Source organism: Oryctolagus cuniculus, chromosome 3 (assembly GCF_051225735.1).
Source record: "Oryctolagus cuniculus isolate XC-2025 breed Fujian yellow rabbit chromosome 3, ASM5122573v1, whole genome shotgun sequence".
Classification (NCBI taxonomy): Eukaryota; Metazoa; Chordata; class Mammalia; order Lagomorpha; family Leporidae; genus Oryctolagus; species Oryctolagus cuniculus.
Genome location: NC_142869.1, coordinates 3,942,746 through 3,963,822, shown reverse-complemented (window position 1 = coordinate 3,963,822; position 21,077 = coordinate 3,942,746). Strand labels below are relative to the sequence as shown.

The window sequence follows — 21,077 nt, the reverse complement described above, 5'->3', positions numbered from 1 at the left end:
AGCACGAGGTGGGGCTGGCGCTGTGGCATGATAGGTTAAGCTGCAGCCTACAGTGCCAGCATCCCGTGTGGGCACCACTTCAAGTCCTGGCTGCTCCACTTCCGATCCAGCTCCCTGCCTGGGAGAGCAGTGGAGGATCGCCCACGACCTTGGGCCCCTGCACCCGTGTGGGAGACCTGGAGGAAGCTCCTAGCTCCTGGCTTCAGCCTGGCCCAGCCCTGGCCGTTGTGGCCATTTGAGGAGTGAACCAGCAGATGGAGATCTCTTCTCTATTTCTCTCTCTCTCTAACCCTGCCTTTCAAATAAATCTTTTTAAAAAGAACACAAGGTACCTGGATGGAGATCAGGTCTGGTGGCCCCTGCTGTAAGCTTGTGCACCTGCTGTGAAGTGGGGCAGACGACCCAGTGGGCAGGCCCTGGGGGCACACGTGGGAGGCCCGAGTGGAGTGAGACAGTCGGGGCACGTTGTACTGTACCTGTGGGAACAGCCCAGGCTCTGCAGAGTGTCCCTGCAGTGCGGGACCAAAAGGAGGGCGCGGTCTGGACAGGACTGTGGGATGAAAGGACAGAAGACAGTGGCCACGTGCAACATCTCCTCCCTGGCTGAACCCTAGAGTGGAATCATTGGAGGGCACCGCCCTTCTACTTCCTGTCTCCGTGAACCTGAGGGCTGCAGGTGCCTCCCTCGTATGAGTGGAATCATACAGGGTTTGTCCTTTGCTGTCTGTTTGAGGGGACAAGAGGACACTCAGACTCTGGATTTTTAAAAAATTGTTTATAGGAGCTGGTGTTGTGGTAGAAAGGGTAAAGCCACCACCTGCAATGCTGGTGTCCCGTTTGGGCACCAGTTCATGTCCTGGCTGCTCCACTTCGGTCCAGCTGCCTGCTGGGAGGCCTGGAGGAGACACCTGGCTCCTGGCTCCTGGCTTCAGCGTGCCCCCACACTGGCCACGGCAGCTATCTGGGGAGTGAGGGAAGCAGATAGAAGATCTCACTCTGTCTCTTCTCTCTGTGACTCTGACTTTCAAATAAATAAGTTTTTTTAAAAAAGGTTTATAGATATGTAGATCATAAAATCTGCCATCCCGGCCATTCTGAGGCACAGTATGCTGGCATTAGGTACACTTACCTGATTAGGCGCAGCCATCAGCATCCAGCTCTCATCCCAAACTGCTAAACACCGACTTCCCACTCTGCGTCCCATCTCCGGGGCTGACTGCCACGGTGGCCTCATCTGAGCGCACTCGTTGGAAACTGTCCTCCTCTACCCGGCTTATCACTCAGCACGCGCCCTCCAGCTTCTCCCAAGTGCGGACCTGAACTCCCTCCCTCTCCGATGAGGGCGAATGACATTCCGTTGTCTGTGCGCGCCACCTTTCGCTTACCCGGCACCTGGGTTGCTTCCGTGCCTTTCCTGTGGAGAATGGTGCCGCCGGAAGCGTGATGGCAGGGAGCAACCCCCAGACCCGGCCCACCCGCCCCACGCTCAGAGAGCCGATGGCTGACGCCAGGGTGTTGGAGAAAGGGGAGCGTTCATTGCAGAGCACAGAGCAAGAGGCTGGCGGCTCTCTCCCTGGGTTCCCAGGCTCTGCGGGAGGCGAGGGGGAGAAGGCTCTTACCGAAGTTGGGGCCGAGAGGTGCGTGCGCAGCTCATGTCCGGCTTCCTGGGGGTGGTGCCGGTGGCCTTGCTTTGGTTGGTCAGTGATATGGTGTTACGCTGGCCCAGTGGGCTGCCCTCATTCTGGGGCTACGTCCACGGTGGTTGCTTTTTGCTCAGGGCCTGGGGTTCCTGGAAAAGAGCCCCCTGGAGACAAGCATGAACCTCAAGAAGTTACCCAGTGGAGAAAGGAATGACCCCGTGGGTCCGGTGATCAGCACCTGTATGGAGACCCCATGGGTCCGGTGATCAGCACCTGTATGGAGACCCCGTGGGTCCGGTGATCAGCACCTGTACGGAGACCCCGTGAGTCCGGTGATCGGCACCTGTATGGAGACCCCGTGGGTCCGGTGATCAGCACCCTGTATGGAGACCCGTGGGTCCGGTGATCAGCACCTGTATGGAGACCCCGTGGGTCAGGTGATCGGCACCCTGTATGGAGACCCCGTGGGTCCGGTGATCGGCACCTGTATGGAGACCCCATGGGTCCGGTGATCGGCACCTGTATGGAGACCCGTGGGTCCGGTGATCAGCACCCTGTATGGAGGTCAGCTGCACCTCTCTCGGCTCAGTGACGGATTTGTTATCCAAAAGGAAGAGCAGAGGCTGGCAGCCTGGAGCCTGATGGTGTCTGGGGTCTGCGCTCGAGGCACCGTACTGGGGCTCAGTTCCAGTGGGTGCACACATACCTGTTGAGTCCCTGCCTTCAGCACTTCGGGGTGCGTACTTGGTCACGTGATAATTCCATGCTTAATTATCTGAAGAACGACCCTCAATGTTTTTCTGTATTCTGGGTTTTTGACACCTTTAGAATAGTGAATGTTGGGGGCCAGCACTGTGACATGGTGTGTAAAGTTGCCGCCTGCAGTGCCGGCATCCCATATGGGTGCCAGTTCGAGTCCTGGCTGCTCCACTTCCAATCCAGCTCTCTGCTGTGGCCTGGGAAAGCAGTGGAAGATGCACAGGTCCTTGGTACCCTGCACCCGCGTGGGAGACCTGGAGGAAGCTACAGGCTCCTGGCTTCGGATCAGCCCAGCTCCAGCTGTTGAAGTCACCTGGGGAGTGAACCAGTGGATGGAAGACTCTCTCTCTCTGCCTTTCAAATAAATAAATAAATCTTTATTAAAAAATAAAATAAATTTAGCAAGTGTTGACCATGTGGATGAAATACTTTTTTTAGACAACTTTTTTTGAAGATTTATTTATTTTAAAAGGGTTAGAGAGAGAGAGATTGATAGATCACTCTTCCACCCACTGGTTCACTCTCCAGATGGCCACATCGGCAGGCACTGAGGCAGGCTGAACCCAGGAGCCAAGAGCTTCATCCAGGTCTCCCACGTGGGTGGCAGGGGACCAAGCCATCCTCTGCTAGTTTCCCAGGCCATTAGCAGGGAGCTGGATCGGAAATGGAGCAGCTGGGACGTGAATGGCCCTGGTGTGTAAGGGCAGAGAGGAAAGCTCACGGGCTTAGCAACAAAGACCCCACCACCACGCGCACGCCAGCAGCCAGCAGTTGGCCAGTTTGGCGTGGGCCCCCTCTGCAGGCATGGGGTCAGGTGGTTGGGCTTCCTAGCCAAGCCAGGTTTGAAGATATTTTTGGAAGACAGACTTATGGTGGCTGGCTATTAGTTTTGCCACATTAAGGATACGGAATGCATCGCTTACCGGCACCGTCACTTCATCCAAGGATGTTCTAACAGACAGAGGGAGGGAGGACCTAACCCTCTGACGAACTGCCCGGAAACTCGCCAATGCAGCTTTACGCAGACCTCACTGCGACTTGTGTCGCTGTTTCTCAGGGGACTGGCAGTTGCTTTGCCGGCAGCTGATGCCTGAGAGCCACTGGGCTCTCCAGGGCCGGCCACAGAGTTTATGGGGTCCTTGTTCAGTGATCAGCAGGCATTTCAAGATGGCAGCCGCAAAGCCTAAGGCAAGCGTGGGCGTTCCCGAGCGCAGGGCCCCGTGTAGCCGCAGAGGCCGTGCGCACAGCCAGCCTCGGGCAGTAGAGCCTGGGGTCCCATCCCCCTCCCCGGAAAGCTCAGCGGACGGGGTTCTGGTGAGGTCCGTGGCATCCGGCAGCTGTGGGAGATCAGACGTGTGGCCGCCGTCTGCTGCCTCCTGAGCCGTGGCTTAGGAGGGGCTGACGTCAGGGAAAGAAATTTGCTCTGGCTTCGCAAACAGCCTTGCTGCCCTCACAGTAGAGAGTGAGGCTCTGTACCCGTGCTGATTCATTCTCCATGACTCAGCCCAGCTGGGACAAAACACCTAGTGGATGTGTGCGTTTGTGTATAGTGTTCCTAACATCTAAGATGAGCTCAGGGGGCCAGCGCTGTGGCGTAGCAGGTAAAGCCACCACCTGCGGTGCCGACACCCCATATGGGTGCCGGTTCAAGTCCCAGCTGCTCCATTTCCGATCCAGCTCCCTGCTGCTGGGCCTGGGAAAGCAGTGGAGGATGGCCCAAGTGCTCGAGCCCCTGTACCCTCGTGGGAGACCTGAAAGAAGCTCCTGGCTCCTGGCTTCAGATTGGGCCGGCTATGGCCATTTAGGGAGTGAACCAGCGAATGAAAGATTCTCTCTCTCCCTCCCTCTCTAACTCTGCCTTTCAAATAAATAATAAATAAATCTATAAAGGAAACAGAGGAGCTGGGCAAGACCAGCTGTTCATCGTGTGCTGGGGGCACGCGCTCTTCAGTCAGCCTGCCCCTGGCCGTGATGGAAGCCGCTCGGCCCTTCTGGGCTCTCCCTGCTGCCGAGGTCAGCAGCCGGGTCCACGGAGCCCCAGGAGCGTTTGTCAGCACATGTCTGTGACATTTCAAAAATCGTTACAATCTGCCTACCCCCCACAGTGCCATTCCTCTTTTAAAATAATTATTTGAGAGGCTCGGGACTGGGGGGCTGGGGGTCTTCCATCCGTTGGTTCACTCCCGAAATGCCCACAACAGCCCGGCTGCGCCAGGCTGAAGCCAGGAGTGGGTCTCCCACTTGGGTGGCAGGGACCCAGCCGCTTGAGCCATCACCTGCTGATTCCTGGAGGTTAGAATCGGAAGCCGAGGAGAGACCGGAACCCAGGCGCTGCAGTGTGAGATGTGGGCGTCCCGGCCGCTGGCTTCCCCGCTGCACCAAATGCTCTCCCGAGACTTCGCCCCCCGCAAATCTCTTGGGGTTATTTGTTTGACCTCTGGGACCTTTCTAATCCCCTCCGACTCCCAGATCAAAAGAAAAACTACACTGAAGACAACACGTTGTTCAGAATCCACAGTCGGATGTCTTCTGTCTTAAGACATCCGGGGACCGCCGTTCGGGACGCCGCTTGGCGGGTTTCCAGATGGGTTGCGGCTTTGCCCCTGCGCCCCCTCCCCTCACTGAACCACCACGTAGCTGGCAGGTTGTGCGGGGCTGTTCCTGGCTCGTCTGCGTAGACCGAGGCCATGGACGGTCCTCTCCCTGGTGTTTACAGGGCACTGGTACGTGAACAGCGAGAGCTTGCATCCGTTTTACAGGGTCCCGCGGGAGGAGAAGGGCCATTTCTCTTCCCTCCTCTGTTTATGATGCGATGTGTTCCACAGCCGATCCCACCAGCCACTGTTATGGTGAACTTGATTCGCGGTGATGGGGGCTCCGCCACCAGGGCGGCGGGGAGGTCGCCGAGGTGCGGCCACATTTCATGCCACGTTTCATGCCACATTAGCGCTTGTAGGACTGCCTCACCTCACTGGCCCGCGCTCTCTTTTGGCACAGGCCTGTTGGAATTTATGTTTTTGAAACTGCATGTGTTTCTAATGGGGGGAAACATCTCTGAATGTGGCAGGTGTCACCTAGCTGTGTGGCTGTGCACACACACACACACCCCTAGTGTCACCCAGCTGTGTGTGCGCACACACACACACACACCCCTAGTGTCACCCATCTGTGTGACTGTGCACACACACCTAGAGTCACCCAGCTGGGTGACTGCACACACACGCACCTAGTGTCACCCAGCTGTGTGACTGCACACACACCCCTAGTGTCACCCAGCTGTGAGACTGTGCACACACACACAGAGGCCAGTGTCTGAGCTGTTCACCCTCATGGAGCCACCCCACACCTATTCTTCCTCTGCGTCCTGGAAACAGGCCGTTTCTGAAGCCAGTTGGCTGGGAGGTCTGGGCTGGGAATTTGCTGAGCCGTTAGGATGCCCATGTCCCACACTGGGGAGCCTGGACTCTACCTGTCTCCAGCCTGCAGCTGCTGCACAACCTGGGAGGCAGCAGGCAGTGGCTTAAGTAGCTGGGTCCCTGCCGTCCGTGTGGCAGATCTGGATGGAGCTCCCAGCTCTCTGCTTTGCCCTCCGTCCAGGCCCAGCTGTCCTGAATGTTTGAGGAGCAAACCAGCAGGTGGGAGCACTCTCCCAATATCTCTCCCTCTCTGTCCCCCTCTCCCTCCTCCCCCGCCCCCTCCCTTCCTCTCTTACTCTCCCCTTCGAATATATATATTTTAGTTTGCAAGAGGAAAACTCAGTTTAAAAAGAAAGTGGCACTGAGGTCGCGGAGACCAGGGCGGCTGGGACAGGGACAGGGGTGTGGCATCACCCCTCCCCCCGTTGATCCCACTGGAGTTCAGTAAACCCCAGCCCGGTGGCTTAGTGTCGGAGAGACTGGCTCCCTGGGAGTGGCTGCGAAGAGGCGGCTGAGTTCCTTCCCTCCGTCCAGGTCAGGGGCAACGTGGCCGTCCCCAAGGAAGCAGACTCAGGGTGACTGTCCCAGCCCGTGGGCCAGCAGCAGTGTGTCTGCCACAGGCCATGGGAAAGCCGCTGGGGGTGTGCAGAGTGGCCAGTGGGTCCGAGTGGTGAGACGCGGCGTCCCACTCACATGCTTTTAAATGAAGGACAGCTTCAGTTTTACCATCATGGCCAGGTACGGGCGGAAGACAGATGGATCGGGGAGGAGGAGGAGGAGGGAGGAAGACTTTAATCAGCTCCCGAAGGCCCCAGCTCCTGGTGGCTTCCCAGATGTGCACCCAAGAGGTTTGGCAGGGACAGGCTCTGGGGACTGTTGTGCTGTGATTCCAGGCGAATTCTCCCCTTCTGGGGTGAACTTCCCGTGAATGGAATGGGAGAGAGTGCCTGGGGGCCCCTGGGAGGGCCAGTGGGCGGGGCCCCTGGAGCGCCCAGGCTGGGCGACAGTTCCCAGTGCTGGTGGCTGGAGGGGTCAGCAGGGCTTACGGCCTGGGCCCAGGATGGAGGACGCCAGCTGTCTCTGCCCTGGCCGTGAGTGTGCTGGACCCCATACAGGTGGGCTGCAAGCCAGGAGAGGCGGCTGCCTCACTCCAGGCCAGCGTGGGCCGCCGACCCCACCCCACGTCTCCTTTATGCTGGCCTCGGTGACACCAAGGGAGCCCCCACAGGGACCAGGCTGCGTCTGCCTTGTTCCTGGGGGTCGTCAGGGAGTTTCCTACTCAGCCCACTCAGTCTCAGCAGGCAGTTTGGGGGCAGGTCTCCAAGGGCCCCAGCTCAGCCACAACCTCAGACTAAGCTAAGAGGGAGAGTGGCCCTCTTCCTACGTGGATCTTCTGGGACATCGCCGCTGGGCCACTTGTGGGGGCACAGCAGGTGGTGTGCGAGTCCCTCCCTGGGCCAGGAGCACCTGGGCACACCACCCTCGCTCTCCCCGGGCAGCACCTGCCCGCACGCTGCCCGCTGGCCTCACCTGCGCACGGCACGTGTAACTCGGAGCAGTAATAAGCCCAATACGGCTGGCTTTACTTAATTAATACGGCTCCTGTTCTGCTCCCCCGTGCTCATAAAACACCCTGCAGGTTGGCAAAAACACTCATAATATTGATCCGCGGTCGAGCGGGATATTTATTTTGTCTTTGCCCCGCGAGCATAAATCCTTGTCTGCTGCCTCCTGCTCTCTGCATGCGGATTTACAGTGGCCAGTTTCTTAAAAGCTTTCAGTAATTAAGGAATAAATATCCATCGCTCTTTGTCGGGCCTCTGTCCCGTGTCCCGACCCCTAGCAACGCGGCCCGGGGAGAAGGCATGCGTGCAGGAGGGCCCGCGGCTCGCAGCGGCCCGCAGCGGCCGGGGCCTGCCCCTGCCGAGAGAGGAAGCCCCTCTGCCTGCCCTGCACATTGTTCCAGCCCCGTCTTCCGTGCCTCCCCTCCCCGCTCCTGTTTTGCTGGAGGCAGGAAGCACTTTGGAAATTCCTTACTGCTAGCCCTTTCTTCTCCCGGCTTCCTCTGGCCTTCCTCCCCTGCCCTGTCTCCTTTCTCCTCCCCACCCCGAGGCTGTCCTACCCACCCACCCACCCACCCACCCGGAACCCCGCGGGCGCGGCTGCGGAGCCTCCCGCGAAGCGAGTGTGGAAGGGTCCTCTCCCACCCCAGAGCGGGAAGAAGACATTTCCAGAGGAGCGAAGTGACAGGTGGCAGCACAAAAACAAACCCTCTGTGGCCTGTTCGCGTCCGGGGAGGAGGGGTGCTGATGCAATGAGACTTGACAGGGAGTGGACTTTCTGGAAAAGCTGTCGCCGCCGTGTGTCGCACAGAAGTGTCCAGAAAGCCGCTGTGTGGAGATCGGAAGGGCGAGGGGCGGGCCGCCGGGGACCGGCCCCTCGCAGCACCCCGGAGCGCCCCCGGCCCCGTGAGGACGAAGTCGCCGCTGACCGGCCGCACACACGGCCGCCACCAGACAGTGTCGAAAGCCGGTCAGAAGCTTCTCGGGTATTTGTTAAAAACTTCCTTTTCCGGGAATCCGGCCCATTAACCTTCTCAGCCGCGGGCAGCGTGCTGAGGCCTCCGAGCCAGACCCGGCAGGAAGCTGAGGCGGCTCTGCAGCTCCCGGACTTGTGGGGACAGAAAGCCGCACTGCCGGGGACCTTCCCTGGGGCGGGGCCCAGGCCCGGTGCGACCATTCCCTGCCCTGCAGGTCACCCAGGGTTAGAGATGACTGCACAGATGGAGGAGGTGCCCAAGCAGTGGTCATCGCCACACAGTGATCAAGGCTCCCCCTGGGACCTGCTGCCGGGACACCCTCCGACTGCTGCATGTCTGTCTCATTCCAGAATCCACGTTGTGGGCGTGTCCTGTGTCTAGCTGGGCGTGTCTTGTGTCTGTAGGTCAGTATGTCTGCAGGTGGGTGTGTCCTGTGCCTGTAGGTGGGCGTGTCCTGTGTGGGTGGGCATGTCCTGTGTAGGTGGGTGTGTCCTGTGCCTGTAGGTGGGTGTGTCCTGTGTAGGTGGGTGTGTCCTGTGTCTGTAGGTGGGTGTGTCCTTGTGGGTAGGTGTGTCCTGTGTCTGTGGGTGGGTGTGTCCTGTGTGGGTGGGCGTGTCCTGTGTCTGTAGGTGGGTGTGTCCTGTGTCTGCAGGTGGGCATGTCCTGTGCCTGTAGGTGGGCGTGTCCTGTGTGGGTGGGCATGTCCTGTGTAGGTGGGTGTGTCCTGCGCCTGTAGGTGGGCGTGTCCTGTGCCTGTAGGTGGGCGTGTCCTGTGTGGGTGGGCATGTCCTGTGTAGGTAGGTGTGTCCTGTGCCTGTAGGTGGGCGTATCCTGTGTGGGTGGGCATGTCCTGTGTCTGTAGGTGGGTGTGTCCTATCTCTGTAGGTGGGTGTGTCCTGTGCCTGTAGGTGGGCGTGTCCTGTGTGGTAGGTGTGTCCTGTGTGGGTGGGTGTGTCCTGTGTAGGTGGGTGTTCCTCTGTAGGTGGGCATGTCCTGTGTGGGTGGGTGTGTCCTGTGTCTGTAGGTGGGCGTGTCCTGTGTGGTGGGCGTGTCCTGTGCCTGCAGGGGGCTGTGTCCTGCAGTGCTCAGTGGTCTGGATCTGCAGTGCTGGGCGTGTTCTAGGTCTGCCATGGGCTCCGTGTCCTGGTGGCACAGCTCCAGAGTCTCTGATCCCTCGCACCTCCCCCTTTACCAGTCACAGCGGCTCGGCTCTGAGATGGCCAAAGGCAGAGGTGCGCAGAATCGTGCTGTGGACTGTGGGGTCCCACACATACCCCAGGTGTAGCTGTGAGAATGGGCGTGAGGCAGCAGGGCCGGGGAAGAGCCTGGCAGAACCACAGGCTGGCCGCTCACCGTCCCAGCTGGCCCCTGGCTGACTGCTCACCTCTGTGCGCCTCTCCTGCTCCACAGTGGGCGCCCGACCTCACCAGGCGCATCAGAACAGGACTCCCGTGCGCGAGTGTCAGCCCACTGAGCACTGGCTGTGAACTCGCAGACAGCGTTCCTGGTCTGCGCAGCAGAGTCCGGCTGTTTCAGTCGGACTTGAGTGCTCCTGCTGTCATGGAACACCTAGCCTGGGTAGTTTATATTCAGTAGAAATCCATAGCTCACAGGTCTGGAGGGGGCCAGGCCACGGTCCGAGCACCAGTGGATTCTGGGTCTGGGGGTGGGGGCGCTCTCTGGTTCCCAGCTGGTGCCTCGCCGTGCACCGTCACACACTGGAAGAAGGGACGGTCACACTTCTACTTTTTTTTAATGTTCATTTATTTTTGTCTACTTGAAAGGCAGTGCCAGGGGCAGAGAGAGAGAGAGCGAGAGCGAGAGAGAGCGCTTTCCCATCTGCTGACTCACCCCCCAAATGCCCACAACAGCCAGGGCTGAACCAGGCGGGAGCCGGGAGCCCAGACTCCATCTGGGCATCCCACCTGGGGGCGTGAGCCCACACGCTGAAGCCATCACCTGCCGCCTCCCAGGAGCCTTAGCAGGAAGCTGGATCAGAAGCGGAGTAGCCAGGACTCGATCCCGGGGATCCCGGGAATCCCATAGAGGACTCAGGAGTCACCTCCCAAAGGCTCCCGGCCCCCCTCGTAATACCATCCTCTTAGGGGGTTAACATTTCAACAGAGCCATCCCGGGGGGACCCACCCTCAGACCACCACAGTCATAACGCGGCAAGCCAGGGCTGGTGTTTGGCCCACCACTTGGATGCCTGCGCCCCGTCAGAATGCCAAGGTTCGGGCCCCAGCTCAGCTCCTGACTCCAACTCACAAGCTGGGAAGCACAGTGCTGGCCCGAGTGCTTGGTCCCTGCCACCCTCGTGGGAGACGGATTTAGTGGCCTGGGCCATCCCAGGCTGTTACAGGCATTTGAGAAGTGAACCAGTGGATGCAAGAGGTCTTTCTGTCTCTGCCTGCCTTGCATATAAAAAAAAAAAAAGTTTCACTTTCCTGATTACTCTCATTCTTAAAAAAAAAAAATTAGAAATGATAAAACTGCAGATTGTATTGAGAACAGGGACAGCATCCCCACTGCAATGTGTCTGCCCGCTGGGACAAGCAACGCTGGCTTCGGATTGGGCAGCATGGACTGCTGGGGACACAGGTCCCTGCGCAGCCACCTGCTACTGGCAGTGGCCCCCGTCGCGTGGTCATCCCCCATGCTGTCCGTTGCCAACCTTGCCCCGGTGTATTCTCGGAGCTCTGGAGCGAGTGCCCCCACCTAGGGTCTTCCAGCACTGCGTGAGGGGGACGTCTCCCCAGGGTCCTCCCCCACGGACGAAGAAAGCTCCCCCTGCCCACAGCTCTGACCCCGCAGGTTTTCTTTTGCAAACAGAAACACTTAGTTCCATCCCTGGGCCACCTCTCCCAGCCTCTTCTTGCCTCTGTCGTAGCTCCATTCGCTGCCTGGTCATCTCTGTGTCACAGGCCCTGGACGTTGTGGAGGTCACACTGGGCAGGGTGGGGACAGGGTCATTGCTGTCCATGCTCAGGTAGGCACCGGCCAGAGTATCCCCCTGCTCCCCCGGACCCTGACCCACACCCGTGCAGGCCAAAGGGGCCTCCACGTGGTCCAGTCCCAGAGAAGAGAGGGTGGCTCCCAGGCAGCCGCATCCCATCCCCAGGCGCAGCCAGACCGGGAGCCTTGCTGGCATGGCCAGCCTCCATGGTGCAGAATTTCCCGGGACTTCCTTCCCGGTCCTGCTGCTCAGTCTCAGAGAAAGAAAAGCCGTCCCTGGCAGCTGCAGGCTCCCCCTCCTCTTCCCCTCTTCGGAGACGTGGAGTAGAAGCGAGTCAGCTCTCTGAAGTCTTTGCATTTCGCCAGGATTTTGTGAATGACGGCCACAACCATGCCGCCGTGTGTGCACGTGGGTCCTCGTCTGATAGACAGCTCACCCGATAAAGCACGTTGATAGCAAGCCAGCATCCCTTGAAGAGCCTGGCACGGTTGGGAGCAGCCCCTCAGTGTCGCTGCAGGAGGGGCTCCCATATTTACAGCTCGCGCTGGCTCACTGGGTCATCTGCCGATTCCATCTGCGGGCACCGAGTCTGCGGGCTTCGGGTGGGACCTGTCCCAGGGCCTCGTCTTTGGGGTGGGAACCTGGAGCCGTAGCCATGCCAGCACCCCTCAACATCAGGTGCAGCCAAGTGTCCCCGGGCCTGGTGGACCCCAAAAGACACAGAGGGGGCCTGGCCCACCTGCCCCCAATCCCAAGTGTTGGTTTTTGTTAGTGATAAATTTTATTTTATTTGAAAGAGTTACATAAAGAGGGAGATACAGAGAAAGATCTTCCATCTGCTGGTTCACTCCCCAAATGGCCTCAACAGCCGGGGCTGGGCCAGGCCAAAGCCAGGAGCCTAGAGTTCCATCCGGGTCTCCCATGTGGGCACAGGGACCCAGGAACTTCGTCCGCCCTCTGCTGCTTTCCCAGGTGCACTATAGCAGGGAGCTGGATGGGAAGTGGAGCAGCCGGGACTCTAACCCGCACCCTTATGGGATGCCAGCATTGCAGACAGAGGCCTAACCTACTGTGCCACAGCGCCAGCCCCCTGACCCCTCGTCTTGTAGTCAGTCATTCCCTCACTGGCCGGGTCGCTGGGCCGGGGGGCCCACACACAAGCTGGTCCCCAGGGAGGCAGAAGGCCACCTACAAAAGAGGTTTTGTTTTAAGCAAGAAAATGTTTACCACGCGCCTCCGGAGGCGCCTTCCCTGGTCACTTTGGGGGACCGGTCAGTGCCTCCTCCGCCTGGTTGCTGCTCTCGTCCTCCCTCACTTGTGCACTTGATCTATTTAAAGGTATCTCAGCACAAGGACCAAATGAGCAGCAGCCCCTCCCCCCTGCCGACGGCTGGCCGCACCAATAACTCATTTCTTAGCTCATTAGCTAACAGAGGCCGCGAGCGGTGGCCCTCCGGGGGATCGGAGCGAGGCGAGGTGATCTACGGCCGCTCGGCTGCTCTTGAACTGGCCTTCCTGGGGGAGGGCGAAAGGCTCGGCCGAGACAGGCCAGGGACCCCAGAAGGGAAGCCGGGACGTGGCGGTGACTGTTGGCCCGCTTGCACCTTGGCCGCCTGGCTCCACAGGGCGGTGGTTTAGACAGACGCGTCCTTATGGGAAGGAAGCCGCCGTCAGGACCCCGTCCCTCGTGTGGTGTAGGATGGAGGACGTTCGGCACGGAGGAGAGCGCTCCTTGCCGTTCGTGCAGGGCTGCTGGCAGGGCTGGTTCCCGGGGAGGCCTCTCTCCGCTCACGCAGCCTTCCCGGGTGCACCTGCCCTGTGGACCCTCGTGACCTGGTTTACCCCGTGTCACCTCCTGACGATCCTGTGTCCAGCCAGAGTGTGACGTCAGAGGTTGGGACTTGGATACACAGAGCTGGGGTTAGGGAGGGTGCACAGTTCGGGCCATGCCTGCAGCCGGCTCAAGGCTGTGGGCAGCAGCCGACCGGCCAGGGCCCAGCAACCCGACAGGTGCTTGGTAATTCAGAGCAGGCCAGCGCCTCAGGGCCCCTGCACCCTCGGGTGCCTGGTCCCAGGGCCCCACCTCACCACCCTGGGCACACTGAGTCCCATGAAGAAGCCCTGGCACCCCATCCCAGCTGCCCCTGCCGCACACGCCGCCCTCGCTGGTGAGCCCTTGCTGCTCGCACCGGACTGTGAGAGACGTGCTCTCTGCAGGCCACGGCCTCCAGCCCCTGCTAGCCGAGCGTTCGATGCTCGTTCAATGGCCCAAGTGCTTGGGCCCCTGCACCCAGGTGGGAGACCAGGAAGAAGCTCCAGGCTCTTGGCTTCAGCCGCCTCCACCCTGGCCACTGTGGCTATTTAGGAGGTGAACCAGCTGATGGAAACTTGCTCTCGCTCTCTCTCTCTCTCTTCCCTTCTGTGTGTAACTCTTTCAAATAAATAAAGAAAACTGCGGCATAGCACTGAAGCCCAGAGTCCCTGTGCTGAGTCCCTTGGCGTATCCCTGGGTGATTGCAGTGACTGGTAACATCAGAAGCTGTGATGTTTGATGCCTTACAAAGCAGGAGAGGGAGCAAATGGAGCCGCTTGGCCACGGGCCCCTCGCACTCAGTTCACATTTCGCTTCCTTGTCTTGCGCGATTCCTGGAACGCACCCACAGATGCCAAACTGTATATTAAATATGGTTCTAAGAGAACATCGACATCACTAGGGATCGCCGGTCTTTGTCCTCAAACCCTGTTTCCCCGGGTGCTGTCAGCGCTTCTGCCCCAGCGGGGACGTGCGTGAGGGCGCCTCGCGCCATCTGGGGGTGCCCGCGGGCTCTCGGCCGCCACAAGTGTTTGTCCTGGAAACCTCCTGATGAAAGGAATCAGGGGTCACGCTGGGGTCGCCCGCATGTACCAGGAAGTGAAGCAAAACTAATCCAGATTTACCCCTGGAAGCATCTGTTTGCCTAAGTATTTAAGAACAGATTAGGGCTAACCCGACACTAGATCACCGTGCGCAGTGTAAACACGGGCCAGGGTGTCAACAAAGCCTTTCTCCTGTCCTGGGAAGCAGGCTGTCATGGGTAATGAGTTTTCTTTGCAGGCTGCGGCAGGAGCCCCGAGCCCCGAGCAGCCGCCCTGTGTGGCTGGAACTTTGTGCCCGGTTACTGGCCTGGTGGGGACCCTGGGCTCAGGAGAGGGCGACGGTGAATCCACGCGCGACGTGGCCAACCCGAGACCCTCCTCATCCTCATCCAAAGTGCACCGCCCGGCTGCACGCATGCCGTTCCGAGAGCCACCTGTCGGCTCGCACGTGGCGGCGTCAGAATCTCCTGTTTGATTGTCTGTCTCCCCTTTTTGTCCTCTCGGGCGGCGCTGCGCGGGCTGGAGGGTTTCCGGGCCTTGGAGCTCTCGTCCGTCGTTTCTGAGAAAACAAAACCCAGGTCTGCCCCGAGTTGCCTCGGATCTCGGGATCAGCCTGCCGGGTCCTGGCCTTGTGGCGTGACGGACGCACCGCTGGGGTCGCTTGCTTTGTCCCTGTCCCTGTCCCTGGAGCTTCTCCCGCTTCCTGTCCCCTCCTCTCTTCTCTCGGCATCCTTACAGGTGTGTCAGACACCTGAGACCGCAGGATCCCTCTGGAGCCTTCGGAGTGGGGGAGGGGGAGGGGCGACAACACGGCACCAGAGGGGAGGTGGCGGAACGTGGCGGGGGGAGGGGACCGGAGCCGCCATTGTCCACCTCCGGCCCCTCCCCGGCGGCACCCTGTCCTCTGAGCCCCTGGCTTGCCTTTGGCCTCTGCCACGTAAGGAGCTGGTGACATCGTCCACCTGCACCTGAGCCTGCCCCAGGCCCCGAGGACACTGCTGCGGAGCCCACCTCGAGCCCCCTCGTACAGCTCCCGCCGGAGCCGGAGACCCGCCCTGCAGGGCAGTGTTCTCAGCTGGAGGCGTTGGGAGACCCTGGGGAGTCACACTGTCCCTCAACCCCACAGGCGCGTTCTGAGTTAACAGCAGGTACCCCCCCCAGGTGGGGGCAGCACACCACTGCCTGCCCTTCCCCTCTGTGGCTCCCAGCTGCACCGGCCGATGCCCCGCCCCCGTGCCCGACTGTGACCGCACCTGTCTGGTGGCTCTTGCAGGGAGGAAAAGGAACGGTGGATCCGGGCCAAGTATGAGCAGAAGCTGTTCCTGGCCCCGCTGCCCTGCTCCGAGCTGTCCCTGGGCCAGCATCTGCTGCGGGCCACCGCCGACGAGGACCTGCGGACGGTCATCCTGCTGCTGGCGCACGGCTCCCGGGACGAGGTGAACGAGACCTGCGGGGAGGGAGACGGCCGCACGGCGCTGCACCTGGCCTGCCGCAAGGGGAGCGTGGTCCTGGCGCAGCTCCTGATCTGGGTAGGTCCGGCCCGCGCCCGGCAGGGCCACCGAGGGTGGGGGGTGGCTCCTAACAGGGAGTGGGGCTCGGAGGCCGCTGCCTCGTGGGCTCACCTGTGTGAGGGCTGAGAACCAGGGCCCCGAGCCCCGGGCTGCTGAAGGGAGAAGTGAAGCCACCAGGCTGGCCTGTCCTGACACAGGAACAGTGCCCACGCTGTACGGCGGTCGCAACTTGGTGAAAGTCCACCTTGTCGCCGGGTACGGTCAGCGTGGCTGACTTCTTCATCCGGGAACCAGCCAAATGGGTGCAGCTTCCCCATCGCCAAACCTTTGGTGTCTTCACTCACTCGTCACAACAGAACCAGCCCCCAAACCTGGAGATGTGGTGTTGGTGGAGTTTGTCCGAGGGACCCCCACCCACCCAGGGCGAATTCCCACCCAGACAGGGACCGTCCACACAGGAGCACCTGTCGGGAAGCTGGAGTGGGTGGAGGGGGAGGTGTGTGCTCAGCACCAGCGGGCACCGTGCCCGGAGTGGGCGCCCCGATGAAGACTGGCGCCAGGTACCCAGCCCAGCTGTCCCTCACTAGGGAGACACGGGAGTCTTTTTATTATTTTTTAAGGTTTATTTTATTTATTTGACAGGCAGAGTTAGAAAGGGAGAGAGAGCGAGCGAGAGAATCTTCCATCTGCTGGTTCACTTTCCAAAATGGCTGCGACAGCCAAGCCTGGGCCAGGTCAAAGCCAGGAGCCTGGAACTGCATCTGGGTCTCCCACCTGGGTGTCGGGTCCAAGTTCTCCGGGCCGTCTTCTGCTGCCTTCCCAGGCGCTTTAGCAGGGGGTTGGATCAGAAGTGGCCACGCGGGACCCAGCGTGACGGGCGGCGGCTTCACCCGCTGTGCCACGATGCTGGCCCTAGACAGCTGATTTACTGCCAAACCCGTAACACTTGTGCCTGCTTTGCTGCGGCTGCCGTGCCCAAACACCAGGGACCAGGGCTTCCTCGGCAGAGGGTCAGGAAGGTTCCGTCCCGAGTCCTGGTGGCTGGGAACGCCCGTGCCAGGTGCCAGCAGCACTGGGTTCTCCTGAGGCCCCTGTCCTGGGCTTGCAGGGGCACCTTCTCACTGCCTCTCCTGGCCTTCCCTCCAGACACCCGTCACCCTGGCCTGGGACCCTCCCCCACAGACACACCTGACCCCACCCCACAGATGCACCTGACCCCACCCCACAGACACAGCTCACTCCCCACAAACCCACCTGACCCCGCCCCCACACACACCCCCACAGACGCACCTCCCCCCACTCCCACAAACACCTGACCCCACCTCCACAAACCCACCTGACCCCACCCCCACAGACCCACCTGACCCCACCCCCACAGACGCACCTCCCCCCACCCCCACAAAAACACCCCACCCCACACCCACAGACATACCTGACCCCACCCCCACAAACCCACCTGACCCCACCCCCACAGATGCACCTCACCCCACCCCCACAAAAACACCCCACCCCACCCCCACATACACACCTGGCCCCACCCCCACAGACGCACCTGACCCCACCCCCCACAGACCCACCTGACCCCACCCCCACAGACCCACCTGACCCCACCCCCACAGACACACCTGACCCCACCCCCACAGATGCACCTCACCTCACCCCCACAGACATACCTGACTCCACCCCCACAGACGCACCTGACCCCACCCCACAAACACAGCTCACTCCCCACAAACACACCTGACCCCCCTCCACAAACACAGCTCACTCCACCACACAGACGCACCTCCCCCCACCCCCACAGACATGCCTGACCCCACCCCCACAAATCACCTGGCCCCACCCCCACACACACCTGACCCCACCCCCACAAAAACACCTTACCCCACCCCCACAGACACACCTGACCCCACCCCCAGACACACCTGACCCCACCCCCACAGACACACCTCCCCCCACCCCCACAGACGCACCTCACCCCGCCCCCACAGACACACCTCACCCCACCCCCACAGACACACCTCCCCCCACCCCCACAAACACACCTGACCCCACCCCCCAGACGCACCTCCCCCCACCCCCACAAACCCACCTGACCCCACCCCCACAGACGCACCTCCCCCCACCCCCACAAACACACCTGACCCCACCCCCACAGACGCACCTCCCCCACCCCCACAAACCCACCTGACCCCACCCCCCAGATGCACCTCCCCCCACCCCCACAGACGCACCTGACCCCACCCCCCAGACGCACCTCCCCCCACCCCCACAAACACTGCCTCTCGTCACCTCGCCAGCAGCCAGAGACCCTGGGTACCCCTGGGCAGCCTCGGAGCAGAGTGCGCAGCAGCCCAGGCCAGGAGCTGAATCGTGTCCGCGGGCGGCCCGCTCTGTGGCGACTGGGTGTCCCGCTTTGAGGGATCTTCTTGTATAAGATCACCAGTGCAGTGTTGGCAGGCACGAGATGCACACTTTATCTGTTACACGTTTGTGGACCAAACCCGTCTCCGGGGCCGGCACTGGGGCGCAGCGGGGTAAACCACGCCTGCAATGCCCGCATCCCACATATGGGTGCAGGTTCAAGTCCGGGCTGCTCCACTTCCCACCCAGCTCCCTGCTAATGCACCTGGGAAAGCAGCGGAGGGTGGCCCAGGTCCTTGGGCCCCTGCACCCACGTGGGAGACCTGGAAGAAGCTGCTGGCTTCAGCCTGGCCCAGCCCTGACTGTCATGGCCATTTGGGGAGTGAAGAGCAGGTGGAAGATCGTCTATCCGTGTCTCTCCCTCTCCGTGACTCTGCCTTTCAAATAAAGAAAATAAATCCTTAAAAGAAGACAGCCCTGTTGCTGAGGAGTGGGGTAGCGGGGTCTCATTAGGCGCAGGCTCCCTCTGCGGCTCTCCCGTGTTGCCCGGGTCTCTGCCACAAGGAGAACTGGTGCCACAGGAGCGATTTTGCCTTGAATGGCGGGGAAGCCACCCGCCCGCCACCTGCTCCTCCTTGCCTACAGGGCGAGGCTGGACGCAGCCCTGCTCCCCGCCCAGGGGTCCCGGCCAGCGGCCGCCCCAGGCCCGCCCCTCCTCCGGTCAGCTCCCCAGTTGCTTGGCTAACGTGGCCGTGTTGCCCCGCAGTACGGCGTGGACGTGATGGCCCGAGACGCGCACGGGAACACGGCGCTGGCCTACGCCCGGCAGGCCCCCAGCCAGGAGTGCGTGGACGTCCTGCTGCAGTACGGCTGCCCGGACGAGCGCTTCGTGCTCATGGCCACGCCCAACCTGTCCAGGAAGAGCAACCACCGCAGCAACAGTGGCGGGAGGGCGCCCGCCGTCATCTGAGCGGCGGCCTGAGTCCCGCCCGGCCCCGCCCTCCTCCCCGCTCCCGCAGTCTGCAGCCCGGACCCCTGCAGGGGCCCAGAGGGGACAGGAGGCTGCAGGAGCCGCTCCCTTCGTGGTCGACTCCCGCGAGCAGGCCGGAGCCACCGCCGGGCGTCCGGCGCCAGGGACGGGGGACGCAGGGGCGGGCAGGCGAGGAGCGAGAAGGGGCAGCTCCCCCTTCAATGGCAGTTAAGCACATCCGTACCTTTCACCTCGACCGCGCCAACACTTGGTTGGATCTCATCTCTTCTCCGAGCAGCTTGACGGCATAAATCAGTAGCAAGCACAGAGTTTGTCAGGTCTGAAGCCCCTATGATGGTATGTGTCAAATCAGTTGTAGCTAATCTGTCCAGGGAGAATACTGGCTTCATTACACTCGTAGAGTTGAGTTCTTCCAGCATTGCCGCTGTGTAATAGAACATGATTAGTCATCGCGGAGAAGAAAGCATATTAGCCGAGGCGGTAGCGGCGCGGCACGCTCCGGTGAGTGCCTCGATGTGATTGCAATACTCTTAGAAGCATCATATTATCCCAGACATGTGCTTCCCAGCCCTTGGAGCCCTCCTTTCTAAATCCACTGTCATAATTTAGTATCTGTTTAATTTTTCAGTCCAAAGAGAGGAAATCAGTCGCTGAGTGTATTTGACTACAGTCTCCTTGGTGCACAAGCAAAAATGGAAAGAAAAAAAAAAGATAAATAAATAAATAAATAAGCAAGCAACTCGGAAACCCACAAGGAAGTCCCGAATGCAGCTGCGAACAGCGGCTCCGGCGCATCTAGTAAACTCAGTAAATATAGAAAAGGCTATTTTTTTCCCCAAAAAGTAAGAGATATTTTCTGTCCTTTTACCAAGGTGGACGTGGTGGGCGTCGGTCCCCACGGGGCCGCGCTGCCCGAGCCCCACAGGTTTCTGTATTCTGTCTTTAGATGAGATGTGTCCAAATCGGTCTGAATAAAAACAGTTCATGAATATGCACCTCTGCTAATTTATAAACTGCAACTCGCTGAGCTGAGAGGGTCACAGATCATTGTTCACGGGGATGTTCCCAGCAGCCCACGCTGCCATTAACGCGGCCCCCGGCTTTTAAAAGCAGCCTATCTAAATACCGCTGTGGTGGTCCAGTTTGCTTATTAAAATCGAGGAGAGGGGGAAAAAAATCAAAGACATCGCAGTGTGGAAGCAGGGGGGCAGGAGAGGTTTGTGACTGACACCCAAGGCCGCTTTGCCAACTGAGCAGGGCAGGCCGGGGCGGCCGTGAGTGACAGATGAGGGTGCGTGCAGAGGCGGGGTGGCCCGGCCCTCGCCCGAGTTCTCGGCCGATTGACCATCCCCGTGGCGTCAGGCAGCCTCCGCACGGCCGTGCGATGGCACACATCCAGGAAAGCAAGGGGGCAGCTCTGCCTTAGACCCCCCCCCAGCTCGGGGGTGCGTGAGGGGCTTACATGCGGGGGACAAGGACGTGATGCGGCGCAGGACAGCGGGCCTCAGCCACCCAGCAGCCTCGGCACTGGGTTAAGTTCCTTGCGCTCATTTGGGAAACCTTATTTTCTGAGAGTTTTTTTTTCTCTTCTTTCACCACTGACAAATAAATAAATGGGAGGAGGGCTACAAAATAAAGCCCGGCAGACAACCCGCACTCGAGGGAGGAGGCCTTTCGTGGACGTTTCTGTGGCACACGCCCCGCGCCTGGGAGCCTGCGCCCGCCTCTCCGCCCCGCGCTGCGCCTGCGTGGTTAATTTCCCCGTGAACAGAGAGAAGACGGGCATTGCCCACGCCCAGGCCAGCTCTGACCCGCCTGCCCCGGCCCCGGCCCCGGCCCCGGCCTGAGCACAGAGAGCCGGGAAGTGGAATCCCTAAGTTATTTCGGTGGCCAGTAGCGGAATGCAGTGTCATAGTGGGCCTTCTTCCCCTGAGAGCAGACGAGGCCCTGGGAGGCTTGTCGTGGGCTGTACATGAGTGTGTACATATTGTATGTGTTTATAAGAGAATATTTTCCCTGAGGACTCCTGGTTTCCTGCGGCCCCG

The 21,077-nt window shown here is 60.4% G+C and overlaps 1 protein-coding gene across 21 annotated transcripts in view; it reads left to right on the top strand.

The window, feature by feature from the left end:
- The window catches only part of AGAP1 (ArfGAP with GTPase domain, ankyrin repeat and PH domain 1), a 514,165-nt gene extending 494,144 nt beyond the window's left edge, over positions 1–20,021 (top strand). For all 21 annotated transcript variants that reach the window (XM_070071494.2, XM_070071492.2, XM_089328880.1 and 18 more), the window contains 2 exons: positions 15,440–15,695; positions 18,808–20,021. In XM_070071494.2, the coding sequence (XP_069927595.2) occupies positions 15,440–15,695; positions 18,808–19,011 (460 nt within the window). In that variant the 3' untranslated portion in view covers positions 19,012–20,021. The remainder of the gene's footprint in view (positions 1–15,439; positions 15,696–18,807) is intronic.
- The last annotated feature ends 1,056 nt before the right edge of the window (positions 20,022–21,077 follow it).